Raw genomic sequence first — 20,058 nt, 5'->3', positions numbered from 1 at the left:
ACCCTGCCCTTGATGAAACACAGTGGACCAACACCAGCAGCTGACATGGCACCCCACACCATCACTGACTGTGGGTACTTGACACTGGACTTCAGGCATTTTGGCATTTCCTTCTCCCCAGTCTTCCTCCAGACTCTGGCACCTTGATTTCCGAATGACATGCAAAATTTGCTTTCATCAGAAAAAAGTACTTGGGACCACTTAGCAACAGTCCAGTGCTGCTTCTCTGTAGCCCAGGTCAGGCGCCTCTGCCGCTGTTTATGGTTCAAAAGTGGCTTTACCTGGGGAATGCGGCACCTGTAGCCCATTTCCTGCACACGCCTGTGCACGGTGGCTCTGGATGTTTCCACACCAGACTCAGTCCACTGCTTCCTCAGGTTCCCCAAGGTCTGGAATCGGTCCTTCTCCACAATCTTCCTCAGGGTCCGGTCTCCTCTTCTCGTTGTACAGCGTTTTCTGCCACATTGTTTCCTTCCAACAGACTTACCATTGAGGTGCCTTGATACAGCACTCTGGGAACAGCCTATTTGTTGAGAAATTTCTTTCTGGGTCTTACCCTCTTGCTTGAGGGTGTCAATGATGGCCTTCTTGACATCTGTCAGGTCGCTAGTCTTACCCATGATGGGGGTTTTGAGTAATGAACCAGGCAGGGAGTTTATAAAAGCCTCAGGTATCTTTTGCATGTGTTTAGAGTTAATTAGTTGATTAAGAAGATTAGGGTAATAGGTCGTTTAGAGAACCTTTTCTTGATATGCTAATTTATTGAGACAGGTTTTTTGGGTTATCAGGAGTTGTATGCCAAAATCATCAGTATTAAAACAATAAAAGACCTGACAAATTTCAGTTGGTGGATAATGAATCTATAATATATGAAAGTTTAATTGTAATCATTACATTATGGTAAATAATGAAATTTAACACTATATGCTAATTTTTTGAGAAGGACCTGTAAATAGAAAGAAAAAAAGACTGATCTAGTGATTGGGAGAATATGGATATGTCCAGCACATATGGTAGAAAATATTGTAGATATAGTGGGGAAAGTGTCATCATATACAAAGACATTTCATCACACTGCTATAACGCTAATGCTATCAAACAATGCTGAAAGTGCTGTTTTAACTACCATGTTTATGCTCGTTAAGAAGCTGCTCTGATCTGCTGCTTTGCCAAGAATCCATGTGCAAACAATATTTACAAACACTCCACTTTTGTTAGCTGTTCTGCTCCCCTCCTCTGTGTTTGTAATTAATGTTTGAGTTTGTTTGGATTCTTGCTAGAGCAGCAGTTCAAAGTGGCTTCTCAAAGAACATGTTCTTGATGTATTTTCTACATTAGGAAAATCCAAATCCTAAATTATACTTCACGAATGAAAACCTAACACAGCTGGTTACGGATCTCTTTGATGCTGGCATGGAAACAACCTCAACCACCCTGAGATGGGGCCTTCTACTGATGATGAAGTATCCAGAAATTCAAAGTAAGAGACCTGCCTTTATGTGTGGGATTGTATCATTTTACTTCATTTTGCATTTACTAATTAAAATCACACAGTGATTCACATTCTTTTCTAATTATCTGTATTTGCATTATTTTCTGCGGATGAATATTGTGCCAGCCATATCTCGGCTTGCACAAGATCAAATATCCTACAGATCGTTCATCCATCACAATGGCTCGAGATAGAGCTGAAGTCCTCTAGATAAATAATGAAAACATCAGACATAAGAAACTTTAGTCAGAAAACAGTCTTTAGACTTCTGTGAGAGATGTAGTGGGCATAATCTATGACAAAAGGAGAGAGAGGAGACTTCCTTATCTCCTGTTGTTAATGGTATATTTGTAGTAGTGATTTAAATTTGGCAGTTTGCTTGAATTTGGACAGGAAATTTCATTCATCTGAAGTATTCCAATGCAAATTGAATGTTGTTTACTATTTGGTGCCTCCTGAGACCCCAGATCAGAACAATTATACGGTATAAATAATAATAATATTCAGGCTTTTGCCCATGTGACCCTCCACCATAGCTACTGTCTAGCTACATCTGGCCTATTTTTTTCTATGGAGCATGACACCAGGGATCTGTCTTCTTCTACCTTGAATTAAGCCTTTGACATCCCAACACATGTCATGCAGTCATGATGTGTCACCTGAGGACAAGTCAGAACTGTAGGTGATGCACGTTGTGATTTTACAACCTAACGGTGTATTGTGACATCAGAGGCCTCCTCGGAGCTTAAGATGCCCAATGTTATGCACTGAAGAAAAGAAGAGGCTAGACAGAAAATTTCTGAGGACCAGAAAAGGCCTCCATCATGAAAATTGATAGTATACTTCTTTGGCCTAATAATCACAATGGTCACATAAATTCTCACCAGAAAAAAAAGAGATTTTATATCAGTGATGTATGTCTAAGAAGACACAAATTCCAAATGCAACTCCTAGGAGTCAAAAATAACTTTTGGTTTTGGCAAAATTACAACCTCAAAATTTTCCTACAGAAGAATATGGAAAGAATTTTGACTACAGGGGTAGAATTAAGGTTATGTAACATTAAATTTCATAACAACCACAATGGTATCAAGTGCCAAAGAGGAAATCTGGCTGAAATGTTATCATTTTTATTAATGAAAGTTATCATCAAATATCCTTTTTTTTTCATAAAGTTTTATGCATTTGTGTTGAAAATAGAGAAGGTCCAAAGTGAGATTGATAAAGTTATTGGATCGAATGAGCCCCAAGTTATTCATCGTAGAGAGATGCCCTATACTGAAGCTGTCATCCACGAGATTCAACGTTTTGGAAACATTGTTCCAACCAATTTGCCCCACGCTACTACTCAGGATGTAAACTTCAGAGGATATCTCCTTCCCAAAGTAAGTAAAAAATATAAACACATTGAACCTTAATTTTTGGTTAACACCAAATTTCAGTGGTTGTCCACTATTTATTTTCAAATTGTTATGGATACTCAGTTACCAGTCTTTGGCCAGTTTCCCAAGCCAGTCACTTTGCTCCCTCTTCCAATATGTTATGTTTCAACCAGACAGAATATTTTACAAAGCAATGAGACAGAAAAGGAAGGAGAATATTTGGGACATGGGCAGTGGTGCAGACTAGAGATGATTGAACCTTTTTAATGTTTGGTTAGACTCAGAACGGTGAATTTCCCCATGTTCGCCTATCAGTTTACCAAACAGTGCGCCAAACTAAGCAGGGATTGACAGAGGGGAGAGGCCGGGGAATAGTGGAGAGACAGGTGGATTAGTCGGGCACCAGAGTTTAGAATAGATTGGAGGGGTGCAAGAGTGTTAGAGGGGAGGCCACAGAGCAGGAGGTTACAGTAGTCGAGGCGAGAGATGATGAGGGCATGGACTAGGGCTTTTGCAGATTCTTGGTTGAGGAATGTACGGATCCGTGAAATATTTTTGAGCTGAAGTCGGCAGGAAGTGGAAAGGGCTTGGATATTACCATTATTTTTATTTATTATTATTGCACCATTTATTCCATGGGTCTTTCTATATGAGTAAGGATATACATAATAAACAACAAGTAAAATATTTTTAATCAATACAAGTCACGACTGGTACAGGAGGAGAGAGGACCCTGTCGAAGAGGGCTCACAATCTACAAGGGATAGGTGAGGATACAGTAAGTGAGGATTGAGGGGCAATCGAGAGAGATGGGGGAAAGATGAAGAATTCTGTTTTGTCCATATTAATTTTTAGAAATCAAGCAGAGAAGAAGGATGAAATAGCAGACAGACATTGTGGGATTTTGGTTAGTAGGGAGGTGATATCTGGTCCAGATCTGTGTGTCATCAGCATAGAGATGATAATGAAAGCTGTGAGATTCTATGAGCTGTCCGAGGCCGAAGGTGTAAATGGAGAAGAGCAATTTGTCTGGTACAATGAGCCCCCTTTTACTGCTCTAGGCTACCCTTCCATAGCATCTGCCTGTGCAATTACAGTCCAGAAATTTTAGATATTGTTAACCTTTCTCCATCCTTCTCTGGTTCGACCTCTTTCTCTGGGACCATCACCTCCTCATGCAGACTATTCAAACTGTGCTCCAGCATGTAAATGACCAGAATAGTGATGCTGATGATGGCATCATCAACGTTAACCATCTTAGTAGCCATTTCAAAATTGTGCAGAAAGGTGCAGAGGTCCTTCACCTGTACCCACTCCGCAAGCAAGATTTGCACCATATCCGGACTGCGTTGGCCCAGGCTTTGTAAAAGGACATACTGCATCACTGCTCTTTGCTGCAACATGTGCAGAGTGGAATTCCACTGTGTCGAAACATTGCTAATCAAACAGTTAACCAGTAGGCCAAAAGACCTCTATAGCGGTGCAAGTCAATGACCTGTGGAGTGTGCTCTTTGAAAGTGAACACTCAAGGGACCATTCTTTCCACAGCAGCACATTCGGAATGGAATAGGGGTGGAGAAATTGCTGTACAACCAGGTTGAAAACTTGAGCCATGCAAGACACGTGTGTGAGGTTGCCACAGTGTAGGGCCACAACAAAATTTGCACCATTATTGCACATGGCTTTTCCTTGCTCAAGGTTTAGTGGAGACAGCCATTGCTCCAACTGGGTATGGATACCTGTCCACAACTCTTTAGCTGTGTTGTCATGATCCGCTCTGGGGTTTTTGTCCTCTCTGTGCTTTTTCCGGGTGGATCATGTCAAGGGTGAACTTTGCTCTGCCTCGTTCTGGGATCAGGTTTGCTATTTATTTTTGACTCGGCTTGTAGTTGGACTTGCTTCTGCCTTCCGTCTTTTCTGCTTTTGACCATTGCTGAACCCCCTGGCTTGATCCTGACCACATGTACTGCTGCACCTTCTGGTACTTCTGTTTTTTGACTCGGCTTGTCTGGCCCCTCTCTCGCCACTTGGTGGCACCTGTGCTGCTGCTCTGTGGTGCTGCTCTGTGTGTGCAGCCTAACATCCCTTACAAGCTGCCCGTGGTGGAGGTTGCACTATATTGCACTGCAGCAGCATGACATATGTGACTGAAATTTCCAAGTGAAGTGAGATTCCCACACTAAGGCACATTGATGCTTGCCACAGGCAGAGTTGGGGCTGAGGATGCCGTGCTTGACGTGGCTGTATCACTTTATGTCTCTATGGGAAGACGCAATGTAATCTCCTCATCTTATTCCTTCACCTCCTCTGCAGAGCTACTCAGGTGCATAAATCTGACTTTTAACCAAAATGGATCTACAACCTCATAGTCATCCTCTCTTTTCACACACTCCTCACCCTGAGAGTCACCATCCTCTTCCTGCCCTAACACCACAGTACAGTGCATGTGCCCATCTAATATCTGAGTCTCATCAGGATCACCTCCACCCTTGGTGATTAACATCTGATTATGAGGGTCTGGATTCTGCTTGGACTCTAGTTCATCCCACCCAAGATCCAGCATGAAAACATTTTAGGCATCGGTGCAGACGCTTTCCTTCTCTGGATTCTGTGAATCTTTGGAGTAGACCTCTGATTCCCATGAAATACAATGTGTGAACAGCTCTTCAAAATGGCCCATCTGAGGTTCCCCATTGCAATTGGGAGTTTGGAAATTTTTGACCAGAATGGGAAACCATTGTGAATGCGGTGCCACCGCTGAGGATTGTATTGTGTATGATGTCAAGATAGAAGAAGAGGAGGAAAGGCCACTTGATGCAGCACTTGCCATTCACTGGAGAATATGGTCTTTCTGAGCCTCATCTACAAGGTGTACTGCTGTATGGCTGACAATGAAAGGGAGTAGAATACGCCTGCCAGTAACAGATGTTGTCAGTGGTCTTTGGATAGGATGAGAGGGTGTTTGTTCAATTGAGCTTTCATTCACATTAACACCTAAAACACATACACATCGAATACCACTACCTTGCTTTTTCCTACTCATATTGAAAGAAACCTTAACCTTTTGTACCCTGCTGTTTTACAACCTTAGGCCCATTGCTGTCAGTCAACCTGTCACTAAATGAGCAATCACTAATTGTTTTCTTAGATACTGTGCCTGAACAACATTGCTTTGCCTAATGATTTTTATATGAAAATCTGGTTTTCTGATTTGGAACTAAAACACAATTTTAGCCCAAACTATTTGGAGTAGCTAATTGATCCTCGTGGCTGTAACACTATATAGGTCTAACAATTTCTAAGTGTAAATCTGGCCTTCTGAATTACCACTGAAACACAGTTTTAGCACAAACTATTAGGATTCGCTAATTGGGGCTAGTGGCTGCAACATTATATTAGGCCTAATGATTTTTACATGGAAATCTAGCCCTCTGATTTCCCACTGAAACACAGTTTGAGCACAAATGATCGCTGACATAACAACACCACTTATTGGCAAATGTGTCTCATTGCCATCCTTCACCTCTTGCATTTTCCCACAGTCACCTTTTAGTGAGCGTGGCTGCTCAAATATTTGGGAATCGCTACATGCGATCTCCTTATGTCCAAGAATCTATAAATGAAAATGTTAGCAGCTCTTTGGATTGTCCAAGTGTGAGATCACTTGTCACTGTGCACTCTGCATGAGGGGCAGCACGGTGGCGCAGTGGTTAGCACAGCAGCCTTGCAGCGTTGGGGTCCTGGGTTCAAACCCCACCAAGGACAACATCTGCAAAGAGTTTGTATGTTCTCTCCATGTTTGCGTGGGTTTCCTCCGGGTACTCAGGTTTCCTCCCACATTCCAAAGATATACTGATAGGGAACAGGGGACAGCGATGATAATTTGGGCAACCTGTAAAGCACTGCGGAATATGTTAGCGCTATATAAAAATCAAGATTATTATTATGGGAGGAAGAAGGATCAGGGTGAGACTGGACCATGTGTTAGACAGGGTGGTTTTGGCAAAGCGACTGGAAGCTTTTTTTGCTATCCATTCAACAACCTTTTCACACTGGTCTGGCTTCATGTGGTTTTCCACGCATCCCTGCAAATTGGGGCAGGAAGCTAGAGCGGCACGATATGTGTGATACCACGCGCCTTGCACATTTTAAATTATGTATGAAATATCACTGTTGAGAAAATGTTGCACACAGTATTACAATGCCAGCAAAATTTTCCCACTACAGATGGACATATAAGACTGCAGTTTCAATATAGCAATGCAATTTTTTTTAAGAAACATTTTTTGGTGGTGTTTGAGCTCCAACTATGGAACCACAAATGCTATATAAAATGTAATTGCAGAAAAATAATGCCATACAACAAAGCCAGGAAAATGTGCCAACTTCAGATGAACGTATAAGACTGCAATAACAATATAGCAATGAAAGTTTTTTAACAAACACATTTTTTGGGGAGGATGATTTTGGTGCCCAACTCTAGCAAGCTAAATGCCTTATAAAATGTCACTGCTCCAAAGAAAGGCTGTGTTACAATGACAGGCAAATTTGCACAACTCACATGCACATCTAAGACAGCAAAATATTGCAATGTGATTTTTTGCAACAATTTATTTTTGGGAGGGTTCAGGTTGAACTGTAGCACGATAAATGCTGTTTAGAATTTCACTATTAAAACTATTGCAGTATTGCAATGCCAGCAAAATTTGCTCAATTGAAAAGGATGTATGAGATTGCAGTATAAATATAGCACCATTGCAATTTTTTCAGCAATTTCTTTCTGGGGGGTTTTGAGGCCCAACTGTAGCACGCTAAATGCCATATAAAATTTCACAGCTCAAAAAAAGGCAGTATTACGAAGCAAGGCAAACTTTCATAACTCACATGGATGTATAAGACTGCAGACTCAATATAGCAATACTGTTGAGATCCAACTATTTTTGGCGCACAACTAGCACAGTAAGAATGGTGTATAATATTTCCCTGCTCAGAAGAATTTGAAGGAATAAGAGCAAAATGAATATTACTATCCCTGAGATGGTGATTTGGTATCAGATGCAGGCTGCAGCATAAAGGACGTACAATTCACCCTGTCCTGTCCTACATCATCCCTTCAGCACAATCTCTCCCTAAGTGCTGCCAACAGCAGTATAACTATTTATTATAATTAGCACTAAAAAGGTCTGTTGTTGTAATATAAATGTGGTTGAATCCCTGGCTAATATGCAGCTACAATTCTGTCCTCTTTCACCACAACCTCTCCCTATGCTGCCTGTTTCCGGGATATAGTGTTAGTATGCCAACATGGTGTCATGGATCTTAAAGGAAACCTGTTACCCCCCCAGGGCGTTTTTAAGTAAAAGAGCCACCTTCAGCAGCACTAAGGCTGCATTCCGTGAAGGTGGCTTTTATGTTTAGTATCCCTAGGAATGCTGAAATCACTGGTCACTGCGGGTTCCTGTGCCTATGTCCGTGTCGTCTGCCGACTCCAGGGTGGCAGACTGGGCTGTGGAGACACGGAACATTTGGGACTGCACTTAGGATGCCATCCGGGCCTCCAAGGAGAGAATGAGGTCCTCGCCAATGCACATCGGCGCACCGCTCCGACCTTTGCTCCTGGCCACTAGGTGTGGCTCTCCGCCCGTAACATCAGGCTGCGAGTTTAGTCCACTAAGTATGCACCTCGCTACTTGGGTCCCTTCAAGGTCCTCAAACAGGTTAACCCTGTGGTCTACCGTCTGGCCCTTTCTCCACGCCTAGGTATCACGACACCTTTCATGTGTCCCTCTTGAAGCCCGTATACTTGTCCCGGTTTTCCGAGTCATCTGCCAGGGCATCGGGTTTGTCTATGGATGATTACGAGGTGAACACTATCATGGGGTATAAAGTGGTACGTGGTAAAAAATTTTATTTGGTGGATTCGAAGGGTTATGGCCCAAAGGACAGGTCCTGGGAGCCAGCTGAGCACATTCGAGCTCCACAGCTCATTGCTGCCTTTGAGCGTAGCGAGGTCATGTTACGTGTCGAGTTCCCACCTCTGCACAGGGGGAATCTCGAACCATCTCCGCTGCGGTCTCCCATTCTTCTCCTGCCACAGTGGAGTCTGCTCAGCGGACATGTCGGTCCTAGCGTCTAGCTCAGGCTGATACTGGACGACTGGTTACTACTGCCCTTCCAGGCTCTGTCCTTGTAGCCAGCAATGTTCAGCAGCGAGCAGGTCTTTCTGGGACTAAGTCCTGCTTTTCACATACTGATATGCCCACGGGACGACCTCCCATTGGAGGTCGTGGGTCACATGCTCAGGTCCTGTTGCTGCTCCTATTGATCCACCTGGATGGTCTTGTAGCACTGCCGCTATAAAAGGTTTGCATGGCCGCTCGGCCATGCGCTAGTGTATACTTGAAAACGTGTGTGTGCTCATGTGTTAAAGTGGCTTATTAATTGTCCCCTTCCCTTGTGTATGACTGCTTGCGTAAAGGTGGATGTTTGCTATCTAGCACCCGACAGAGCCATCACTATTAAACACACGATACAGCGTCTATTGCTATGACCACCAGTGCGGCGCCGTGCGCTATTAGAGCTCTTCCCTGACCCAAGTCTGAGTGGTTAGTGGCATCCCCCAGAGCGGCACTGCTCGCACTCTTGTGCATAAAATTACTATTTTAGTTATACTCTGACACCCAGTAGCGGTGTCGAGCTCAAGTGGTCTAGACGAACTCTAATCCCGAGTCTTGGGATTGAGTTCTGTGACTCCTTGCTTGCGCTCTTTGTGCGGTACCCTGGCCCTGTGATGCAGCAGGGTTCGCTTCGTTCATACAGGGTGAAGCTAACCTGTGTGTGTATCTTCATTGTACCGCCATATAGTCCATCATTACTCAGCAGCAGGTTCCATCTCTGCACGATGGACCCTGGGCTGCGAGCGCACCTTATACCATCTCTCCAATTATTTGGTGTGTTCTGCTAGCCCTAACAACGTGTGCCTGCAAAGCTACAATTTTTCCACTACAGATAAACAAGGAATCAGCCTCAGATAACTGACCTGCAAAATTTTTTTTGTTTAAATTTGCCAAAAAAATTAAAAAATGAGTAGAACAAGGCTAGCACACAGAACTTTGCTACATGTGCCTGCAAAGCCATGATTTTTCAACCACAGATACACCAGGCTTCAGCCTCAGATAACAGACTGTAAATATATATATTTTTTTTAAATTTGGCAAAAAATAATAAAATGAGTAGAATAAGGCAGGGGCACAGAACTATGCTACGTGTGCCTGTGAAGCTACGATCTTTCCAACACATATATACCAGGCCTCGGCCTCAGATAACAGACTGTATAATTTTTTTTTCTGTTTTTGGTGAAATTTCGCAAAAAAAAAAAAAAGATTAGAACAAGGCTAGCAGACAGAACTATGCTATATGTGCTTGTGATGCTACGATTTTTCCAACACAGATACACCAGGCCTCAGCCTCAGATAACAGACTGTATAATTTTTTTTCTGTTCTTAGTGAAATTTTGCAAAAAATAATAAATGAGTACAACAAGGCTAGCAAACAAAACCATGCTACGTGTGCCTGTGAAGCTAAGATTTTTCCAACACAGATACATACAACAGGCGTCAGCTTGAGATAACAGACTGATCTAAATGTTGCCTTGATTTTGGGGCCCAACAAAATTGTGTCAACAAGTTGGCTATGACACAAAAAATAAAAATAGGAGTACTAACATTGTAAGATATTTGACACAATTGTATGCGATTCGTGTGGCTTACAACTCACAGTGATAAATCTAAGAACTGTAACTAAATATTTTTAGAACAGCTTCAGATTTTTGGGGCAGCAAAATGGTGTCCAAATATGTTGTAAGACAATTCGAAATATTCGATGGTACCCCCCCAAAATAAAATGTTGGCGCACTCACATCTGATGACAGAGACAAAAACAAATTACAATTCTTAGATTTGCCCGCTCTTCAATTACAATGGCCAGGCTGTAATCTGCATGACCAAGCAAATAAATGTAGAATAAAAGGGGGCTATGGATTTCTTTACAATAAAAGGAGCAGGTATAACATGCAAAAAAAAATATTGCCACAGATAACTACAGCTAGATATATATTAGAGCAGCAGCAGAAAACAGTAATGGAGCTTTTGGAGGTATGCAGTGAGAGCTATGTACGCATATACAATGCCTGCAGGTCTTGCACTGATGTGTATATGTGCACATAGGCTCCCCTTTCCTACCTAGCCCTGCAATCACTGTACCCCTGAATTAGCCCTAAAAAGGACCATTGGTTTACCAGGATTTGTGGACTGCAAACTAGTAGACCCACACTGACTATTAGAAGGACAATTCTGACCCTATCTCGGCAGCAGCTCTCCCTACACTCGCTAAGTCCGGAGCAGAATGCGGCAAGCAGGGCAGCGCGAGGTCTTTTTATAGACCTGATGACGCTGTGCGGCCAGCCAATCACTGTAATGCTACAACCAACATGGCTGCGGCATTACAGTGTGTGGCAGACAATCCCTGCATGTCGATTGGCTCTCTAAAGAGCACTAAACATGCAGGGCAGTGACCCAAACTACCGCCGAGCAAAGCTGGAAATACTTGGCGAGCTCTGAGCACCACAAGCACTGCGATGCTAGAGCGAGCCTGCAAATTGAGGATTTTGACACCACAGATACACCAGGTGTTTGACGGATATAACAGACCGTTTAAATGCGTGGCCTTTTTTTATTTTATTATTTAAACCACTAAATAATAAGTAGACAAAGGTTAGCAGACAAAACAATACAGCATATGCCTGAAAAGCGAGGATTTTGACACCACAGATACAACAGGCTTCTGCTGGAAATAGCAGACTGATCATAATGTGGCCTTGATTTTTTGGGGCCCACCAAAATTGTGTCAATAAGTAGACTATGACATTAGAAAAAAAAAATTGGAGTATTAAAATTGTAAGAGATTTAATGCAATGATATGCAATGCGTGTGACGTACAAATCACAATGATAAATATAAAACTGTAGCTAAATTTTTTGGGGCCAGCTACAGATTTTTGTGGCAGCAAAATGGTGTCCAAAAATATTGTAAGACACTACAAAAATTATATAGTACCAAAAAAAATGCCAGATTTTTTCTGCGCACTTACATCTGATGCCTGGGACAAAAAAACGTTTTTTTTTAAATTGTTAGATTTTCACGCTCTTGTATTGCAAACATCTGGTTGTAGTCTGCAGTGTGACCAAGCAAATAAATGTAGAAAAAGGGGGCTATGGATTCTTTTCTACTAAAATGAGCAGGTATAAGCTGCAAAAAAAAAAAATTGCCACGGATACCTGCAGCTACGTATGTATAAAATACGCAGCAGCAGACAGGAAAGGAGCCCTTTGAGGTATGCAGTGAGATCTATAAACTTACATCCAGTGCCTAATATACTCACCTATTAGGTATATACTCACCCTCGGATGTGCCCTGCTTCTTTCCGGCAGCCTTCCTTCCTAAGAATCAGCGCTTCCAGGACCTTGCGGTGACGTCGTGGCTTGTGATTGGCCGCGCGAGCGGTCACATGGGCGGTCGCGTGACCAATCACAAGCCGCGACATCACCGCAAGGTCCTGCAAGCGCTGATTCGAAGGAAGGAAGGTTCCCTGTTAGTACCAGGGCGTGTCCGAGGGTGAGTATAGCGATATTTTTTACTTTAATTTTTATTTTACACTTAAATATGGATTGCTGGGCCTGAAGGAGAGTTTCCTCTCCTTCAGACCCCGGGAACCATTGGAAACCCAATGCACTGCATTGGGTTTCGAGTTTCGGCCAACCCCGACCCCGACTTTTTTATAGGATCGGACGATTTCACTCGACCCGACTTTTGAAAAAGTCGGGTTTTGTGAAATCCGACCCGATCCTATAAAAGTAAAAGTCGCTCAACCCTAGTAGCCACCTTTTGCTTTGCACACTCTTGGCATTCTCTTGATGAACTTCAAGAGGTAGTCACCAGGAATGGCCTTCCAACAATCTTGAATGACTTCCCAGAGATGCTTAGCACTTGTTGGCCCTTTTGCCTTCACTCTGCGGTCCAGCTCACCCCAAACCATCTTGATTGGGTTCAGTTCTGGTGACTGTGGAGGCCAGGTCATCTGGCATAGCACCCCATCACTGTCATTCTTGGTCAAATAGCCCTTACACAGCCTGGAGGTGTGTTTGGGGTCATTGTCCTGTTAAAAAATAAATGATTGTCCAACTTAATGCAAACTGGATGGAATACCTTGCCGCTGCAAGATGCTGTGGTAGCCTTGCTGGTTCAGTATGCCTTCAATTTTAAATAAATCCTCAACAGTGTCACCAGCAAAGCAGCCGGAAAGAAGCAGGGCGCGTCCGAGGGTGAGTATATTCCTATTAGGTATATACTCACCCTCGGACGCGCCCTGCTTCTTTCCGGCAGCCTTCCTTCCTAAGAATCAGCGCTTCCAGGACCTTGCGGTGACGTCGCGGCTTGTGATTGGTTGCGCGAGTGGTCACATAGGCGGTCGCGTGACCAATCACAAGCCGCGACGTCACCGCAAGGTCCTGCAAGCGCTGATTCGAAGGAAGAAAGGCTGCCGGTTAGTACCAGGGCGCGTCAGAGGGTGAGTATAGCGATATTTTTTATTTTAATTCTTTATTTAACACTTAAATATGGATTCCGATACCGATTTCCGATATTGCAAACATATCGGAACTCGGGATCGGAATTCCGATACCAGATTCAGAAGATCGCCGACTTCATGGCCAACCCCACACAGGGGTCGGGTCGGGTTTCATGAAACCCGACTTTGCCAAAAGTCGGCGACTTCTGAAAATGGCCGACCTGTTTCGCTCAACCCTAGTGGCTACTTTGAAGAACCTAGAGTGTAAGACATAATTTCAGTTGTTTCATACTTTTTTGTTAAGTATATAATTCCACATGTGTTAATTCATAGTTTTGATGCCTTCATTGTGAATGTACAATTTTCATAGTCATGAAAATACAGAAAAAACTTTAAATGAGAAGGTGTGTTAGGGCTAGTAGAAAGCACCAAATAATAAAGAGATTGATACAAGGTGCGTTCGCAGCCTGGGGTCCACCGTGCAAAGATGGTACCTGCTGCTATGTAATGGCAGATGGACACTTAGCTTCCACGTGGGTTAGACTTCACCCCATGTGAAATGGTACCAAGCTCTGTTGGTTCACAGAGTCGCACAAGACGCTGAACCCTGCTAGCAGTCACAAGTTGCAGCTACAAGACACTAGTGGGATCACTAAGAATCACCCCCACTAATCTGGTGATTGAACTGGCTCTGACCCTCAATGACTTTTGAGCCCACGCCTGAGGATGCCTCGAGTCAGATGCACAGTTCAAGCGGGAATTCCCACCCTATACTGACGGTTGTCAGGAGAGCGCACTGATGGCGCACGGTGCCGTAGAGACGGGCACTGAAACATGTGCTTAGTGTGCAGATAACACTGTTGGGCGCTAGATAGCTAAAACCATTCGCAAGCAGTCCACAACACGAGGAATGGGAATGATTAAGGAGCTTTGATCCATCGACAGTCATTCATCTACACACACATTGCCAAGATTTATACTACGGCATGGCCGAGCGGCCATGCAAACCTTTTATAGCAGTAGCAGACTGGGACATTCCAGATGGTCCAATAGGAAGTGCAACAGGACCTGAACATGTGACCCCCAACCTCCAATGGGAGGTAGTCCCGTGAGCATGCTCAGTAAGAGAAAAGCAGCACTTAGTCTGGAACCGACGTCTCCGCTTAGCAGGTTCCACTGCGGCTGGGGAAGAATGGGAGACCGCAGTGGACATGGTTCGAGATTCACCATGAACAGCGGAGGGAACTCGACACCAAAGTGTGTCCAAACTTTTGGTCTGTAATGTATATATATATATATATACATTTATTTATTTTTGCTGCTGCATTCCAAGGTCCATAAGGATTTCATTTTCCTTTTGACATTGACATGTCAATAGACAATGTAAATACTGAGCATGTTGGGGGTGGGGTTAGCTGTGGTGGGGGTGAGGGCAGCTTTCTCAGCTCTGCTTCACACTTAACTCTGATTATGTCAGAACCTCTACACCCAGTAAACTAAGTGGATATTTGGATTTAAGATCTCTTTGCCTACATTCTGCTGCTCTCAGATGAGGTAACAAAAACTTGGTGACAGATTCCCTTTAAATAAATAAAGCCTAAGGAGTGGCAGTCCCAATTAAATATGACTTATGCAAATGTTCAAACTTTCAGGGAATCCAGGTGATCCCACTGCTGACCTCCATACTTTATGATAAGGATCACTTTGTAAAAGCCGACGAGTTCTACCCAGAACACTTTTTGGATTCCAGTGGAAATTTTGTAAGGAAAGAAGCGTTCATGCCTTTTTCAGCCGGTGAGTTATTCTTTCAGATGTCTTCTTTTAGCACTTTGGAGGGGAGATGAGAGCAAATAGGAACATTTCTCCATCATCGCATTCACTAAATTAATAGAAATGTTTTAAATCTTCTCCCTATGAGGCTGTACCATGAAGGTACCTTTATGATTTATTTGGGGTATGGTTTGGGAAAATTTGAAAAACTGCATGGGGAAGATTCCTCCCTTTGGGGCATCTGTGGGGCGAGGATGGTTGTGCCTCCATATTTAAAAGTTGGGTGCTCGAAAAGTGGTAAGATTGGAATCAGACAATTTTTTAATTGCAAGAATTCTGCATTTTAAAAGATATGCTAAAATGTAACTTTTACTAATTATTTAAAATTACCACACAAACATACAAATTAGAACAACCGTCATCAACAAAAAATATCAAAGGGAGATCTGAAAAGAACTCACCAGGGAGGAACAGTGCCTTTCCCTATAGAGTCACCGTAATATCCCTGCCGGTTAGCGGAGGTTCCTAGACTATATCTATCAGCTGTACTTAACAGGGCCAGAGGGGTCAGATGTCAATGAGCGGGAGCGTCATTTGTGTATTCTAGGGTGTCACCCTCCACAGCGAGGCAGGGGTAGGATAGTGTTATTACAGGGTAAAACATTTGCCCCCCTAAGTTCCATTACCCCATTTACACATCTTGCACTGTCTCTGAGTGCTATGGTAGCAAAGCGTGATCACAATGACATCTATGTGCTGCAGGCTTCGATTGTATCTAGTTGGATGGAGTTTGATAGTCACTGCCTATTCTACTTGATCTGACCAGATGTTTCTGCAGACTGAATTTATTGCTATCCTCATTAGTTGCATATGTCCGTATTGGCCTATAATGAAAAAGTATAGGATTAACCATTGCAGATACATGACATTTTTTGTGAAATGAGTATATTTATCTTATTGAACTATTTGGTGTAGTCACTTCTGCTAAATGCTATGTGGATACATTGGGCACTTTACCTGGTTGCCTAGTGATTTTACTTGGCTAAATGTGGTTTCATTTGTCCCTATTAGGGCCGGTAGAGTAAGTATTGGGGTGCCATTTGCGCTGGCATAGGATGCCAACCTCCGCAGCCAGGCAGGGATATTACAGGGATTCTATAGGCACCGTTTCTTCCTGGTGTGTTCTTTTCAGTTATCTCCATTTAACATTTTTTGAAGCTTGTGGTACTAATTTGTACATTTATGTGTTAATTTTAAATAATTAATAATTACATTTGTAGCATATTTTTAAGGTACAGAATCCTTGCAGATAAAAAAAAAATCGCCTGGTATTTAGTCTGTACAAAGTATTCCCTTTAAACTATGAATTTCAGATTGGAATGACCAACTTATAATTTTATTAGAATAGCCCATTTTAAAATGACTTTGTATCTTTTGCTTCAGCCATGAAACAATATCAACTTTTTATCCTTTTCTACATATTCCATTGCTGTAGGTAAGAGAAGTTGCGCTGGAGAAAACTTGGCTAAAATGGAGCTGTACCTGTTCTTCACGAGACTGCTGCAGAACTTCACGTTTAAGGCTCCTCCTGGGGCGACGCTAGACCTGACTCCTGCGGTTGGATTCACAGCTGTTCCGATGTCCTATAAGATGTGTGCTATTCCTCGTGTGTGAACATTTTGTCATCTACATTGAAAAACCTTAAAATGTTCTCCTGTGAAACCAAGTTATCATCAAACCACAGATTAAGTGATCATTTATTAATTAGGGGGCTCCAGCCACTGGGAACCACATCCCTTAGAAGAACAGGGCATTGAAGCTAAAGTAATTGTTGTAATCAAGAAATAAGCAACATCATTGATATAATTTTAAAGATGTGTGAAAAAACAATGTATTATAATATAATATATATATTTTAAATGGAAAAAGAATGCACTTATAGCCACCTGATGAAGAATTGACGTGTATAATGATACTACATTGCACCCAAACTATGAATATTGAGAGGACCATTAAAATTATGTAAAATGTCACTTGTGTCCTAAATGAAGCCGGGGACTCTCTGGACTAGAGGTTACAGGAGAGAATCGAGCCACTCTGCCAGTCTCTCACCAAGTAAGTCAATACCAGATGAGAATTTATTAATTGGTGGGAGTCCGACCACTGAGAACCAAACCCAATAGCAGAAGAGGACACTTCTATCCTCTTTAGAATAGATCGGTAATGTGTATACACGAGCACCTCTCCATGAACTCCCTGTTGGGCTTACGAGAGCTGCTCTTGGCTCCATACAGAATGATTAGCGCAGTAGTGGGAAATCGACCTGATGCTTCGTATTGTAACGGGTATAATATGGCAAAACTATGGAATTCAGAAATCAAAAGCTTGAATTAGCTCTAGTGAGCATTGATTTTTTGTTTTCTTCAACCCTTCCCAAACCTTTTAAAACCTGGTAAGTAATCCCCCACTAGATTGTCATTAAATAAAGAAATTGATGCTATATTCATCTTTGCTATCCACCCCTTTTTAGTATACAGCAAGTTTCACTAATTATTTTAGCTATTGTTTAACATACTGATGTTTGCGAATTATCGTATTTTTTTTCTAGCACAAGATTCTTACTGTCAGTAATTTTATAAAAATTATAGTTCACATTTTATCATTCTTCACCTATTATGTGTTGTCGTTTTTTTTATATTTACAGGACTGAAATTACTCACATTATAACCAGGAAGGTCATTGTTTATGGGCAGTATTTTCAAATGTATTACTGCCTTTTTGTCTAAATGTCTAAATAAAAATTGCTTGTTTGATCGCTGCTTACTAAAGATGACAAAATAAATTAAAGTGGAATTGAATCCGACTTGAATTTTACAAAATTCCTTTTTTGTAAAAATGCAGCATTTTTTGTAATTCGCTTCGGCGAAAAATCAGCAAGTTAGCAGCTGCTGGCCACCATTTTTGTGAGCCATAAATGGCCATGAAAAAGTTATAAAAACCTCAATGGCCCCTCTGCCGCTCACCTCCACCTGTCCAGTCAATGCCACATCTGATGATCCCCCGCCGGGTGCAGTGGAATCATCGGGCCTCTCACACTGTGCTGGATTTGGTGTCTGGGGCGGCTCTGCACATGCAAGCAGAAAGGTCTTGTTGCACATCATTATGTCATGAGTCTGTTATTCAGCATGCAGAGCCCTCCTGGGTGCAATGGCAGCCAGAATTCTGGCACAGTTGTAGAGGTCCACAGAATCCAATGCAAGTAGATTTTGCATGAGGTAAGGCCCGGATGGATGGCAGTGAGTAGCGTAGGGGCCAGAAAGATGAGAGCCGAGTCAGTGTATTTATTTTAATTTTTTAAATTTTATATTTATTCAGCTCTGGGGTCTTTACAGACACCAGAACATAATAAGGTACATTATATTTGCATTGAATAGCTTCTTCACGAATGGATTTTGTTATGCCCTCCTTCCCAGAATATTAATATCAGTCCTCACCAATCAGCTTTCCCCGTGCTGCCTCTAAAAACTTTGAGGGATCCCCACCCATTTTTTTTCTCAATTTTTTTAAAGCAAACCTGTTAGCAGGAGTTTGCTAGGTAAACTACAGGCATTGTCAGGTTGGCAGTGTTAAACTGATTACAATGATACTTGGGATGAAGAAAACTGTACTGTAATTCTTGTGTAATCAGTGTTAGAAGTTTTCAGTTAATGATATGCCCATTTTCCGTGGCGGGATTGTAGGCAGGTCTTATCTTCCTGCTCTAAGCCAGAGAAACCAGTGAAAAACCAACCTATAGGCCCATTCTGAAGCTCAGTCTGCCTATCTCCCCGTCTCAATGATAAGGAACATGTTTGCAGTTTGGGGCGGGCCTGAGGGCTGGCCTTTTCTTGTTTTCTCTGGCATAGAGCAGGAAGATAAGACTCTGCCTACAGTTCCACCCCAGAGCAAACCATATCATTAACTGAAAAACTTCTAATGTTGACTACACAAGAACTACAAAACAGATTTCTTCACCCCAGGTATCATTTTAACCAGTTTAACACTGCCAACCTGACAATTCCTGTCGTTTATTTAGCAAAATCCTGCTGATGGGATGAAAGTCAATAACCCCTTAAGCCCCGAGGGTGGTTTGCACGTTAATGACCTGGCCAATTTTTACAACTCTGACCACTGTCCATTCATGAGGATATAACTCTGGAACGCTTCAATGGATCCCGGTGATTCTGACATTGTTTTCTGAAGAAATATTGTACTTCATGCTAGTGGCAAAATTTCTTTTATATTCCCTGCGTTTATTTGTGAAAAAAATGGAAATTTGGCGAAAATTTTGAAAATTTAGCAATTTTCCAACTTTGAATTTTTATGCCCTTAAATCCGAGAGATATGTCACACAAAATACTTAATAAGTAATATTTCCCACATGTCTACTTTACATCAATTTTGGAAACAAATTTTTTTGTTAGGGAGTTATAAAAGTTAAAAGTTGACCAGCAATTTCTCATTTTTACAACACCATTTTTTTAGGGACCACATCTCATTTGAAGTCATTTTGAGGGGTCTATATGATAGAAAATAACCAAGTGTGACACCATTCTAAAAACTGCACCCCTCAAGGTGCTCAAAACAACATTCAAGAAGTTTATTAACCCTTCTGGTGCTTCACAGGAAGTTTTGGAATGTTTAGAAAAAAATGAACATTTAATTTTGTTTCACAAAAAATTTACTTCAGCTCCAATTTGTTTTATTTTACCAGGGGTAACAGGAGAAAATGAACCCCTGTTTGGGCGCATG

The 20,058-nt window shown here is 42.2% G+C and overlaps 1 protein-coding gene across 2 annotated transcripts in view; it reads left to right on the top strand.

Moving 5' to 3' along the window:
* Positions 1 to 18,125, top strand: part of LOC138638730 (cytochrome P450 2K6-like) — a 147,175-nt gene extending 129,050 nt beyond the window's left edge. For both annotated transcript variants that reach the window (XM_069728268.1, XM_069728269.1), the window contains exons 7-10: positions 1,339 to 1,480; positions 2,693 to 2,877; positions 15,150 to 15,291; positions 16,763 to 18,125. In XM_069728268.1, the coding sequence (XP_069584369.1) occupies positions 1,339 to 1,480; positions 2,693 to 2,877; positions 15,150 to 15,291; positions 16,763 to 16,941 (648 nt within the window). In that variant the 3' untranslated portion in view covers positions 16,942 to 18,125. The remainder of the gene's footprint in view (positions 1 to 1,338; positions 1,481 to 2,692; positions 2,878 to 15,149; positions 15,292 to 16,762) is intronic.
* Positions 18,126 to 20,058: the final 1,933 nt, after the last annotated feature.

Source organism: Ranitomeya imitator, chromosome 5 (genome assembly GCF_032444005.1).
Source record: "Ranitomeya imitator isolate aRanImi1 chromosome 5, aRanImi1.pri, whole genome shotgun sequence".
Classification (NCBI taxonomy): domain Eukaryota; kingdom Metazoa; phylum Chordata; class Amphibia; order Anura; family Dendrobatidae; genus Ranitomeya; species Ranitomeya imitator.
Note: the sequence above shows the minus strand (reverse complement) of the source record. Positions and strands in the feature narration are given on the sequence as shown.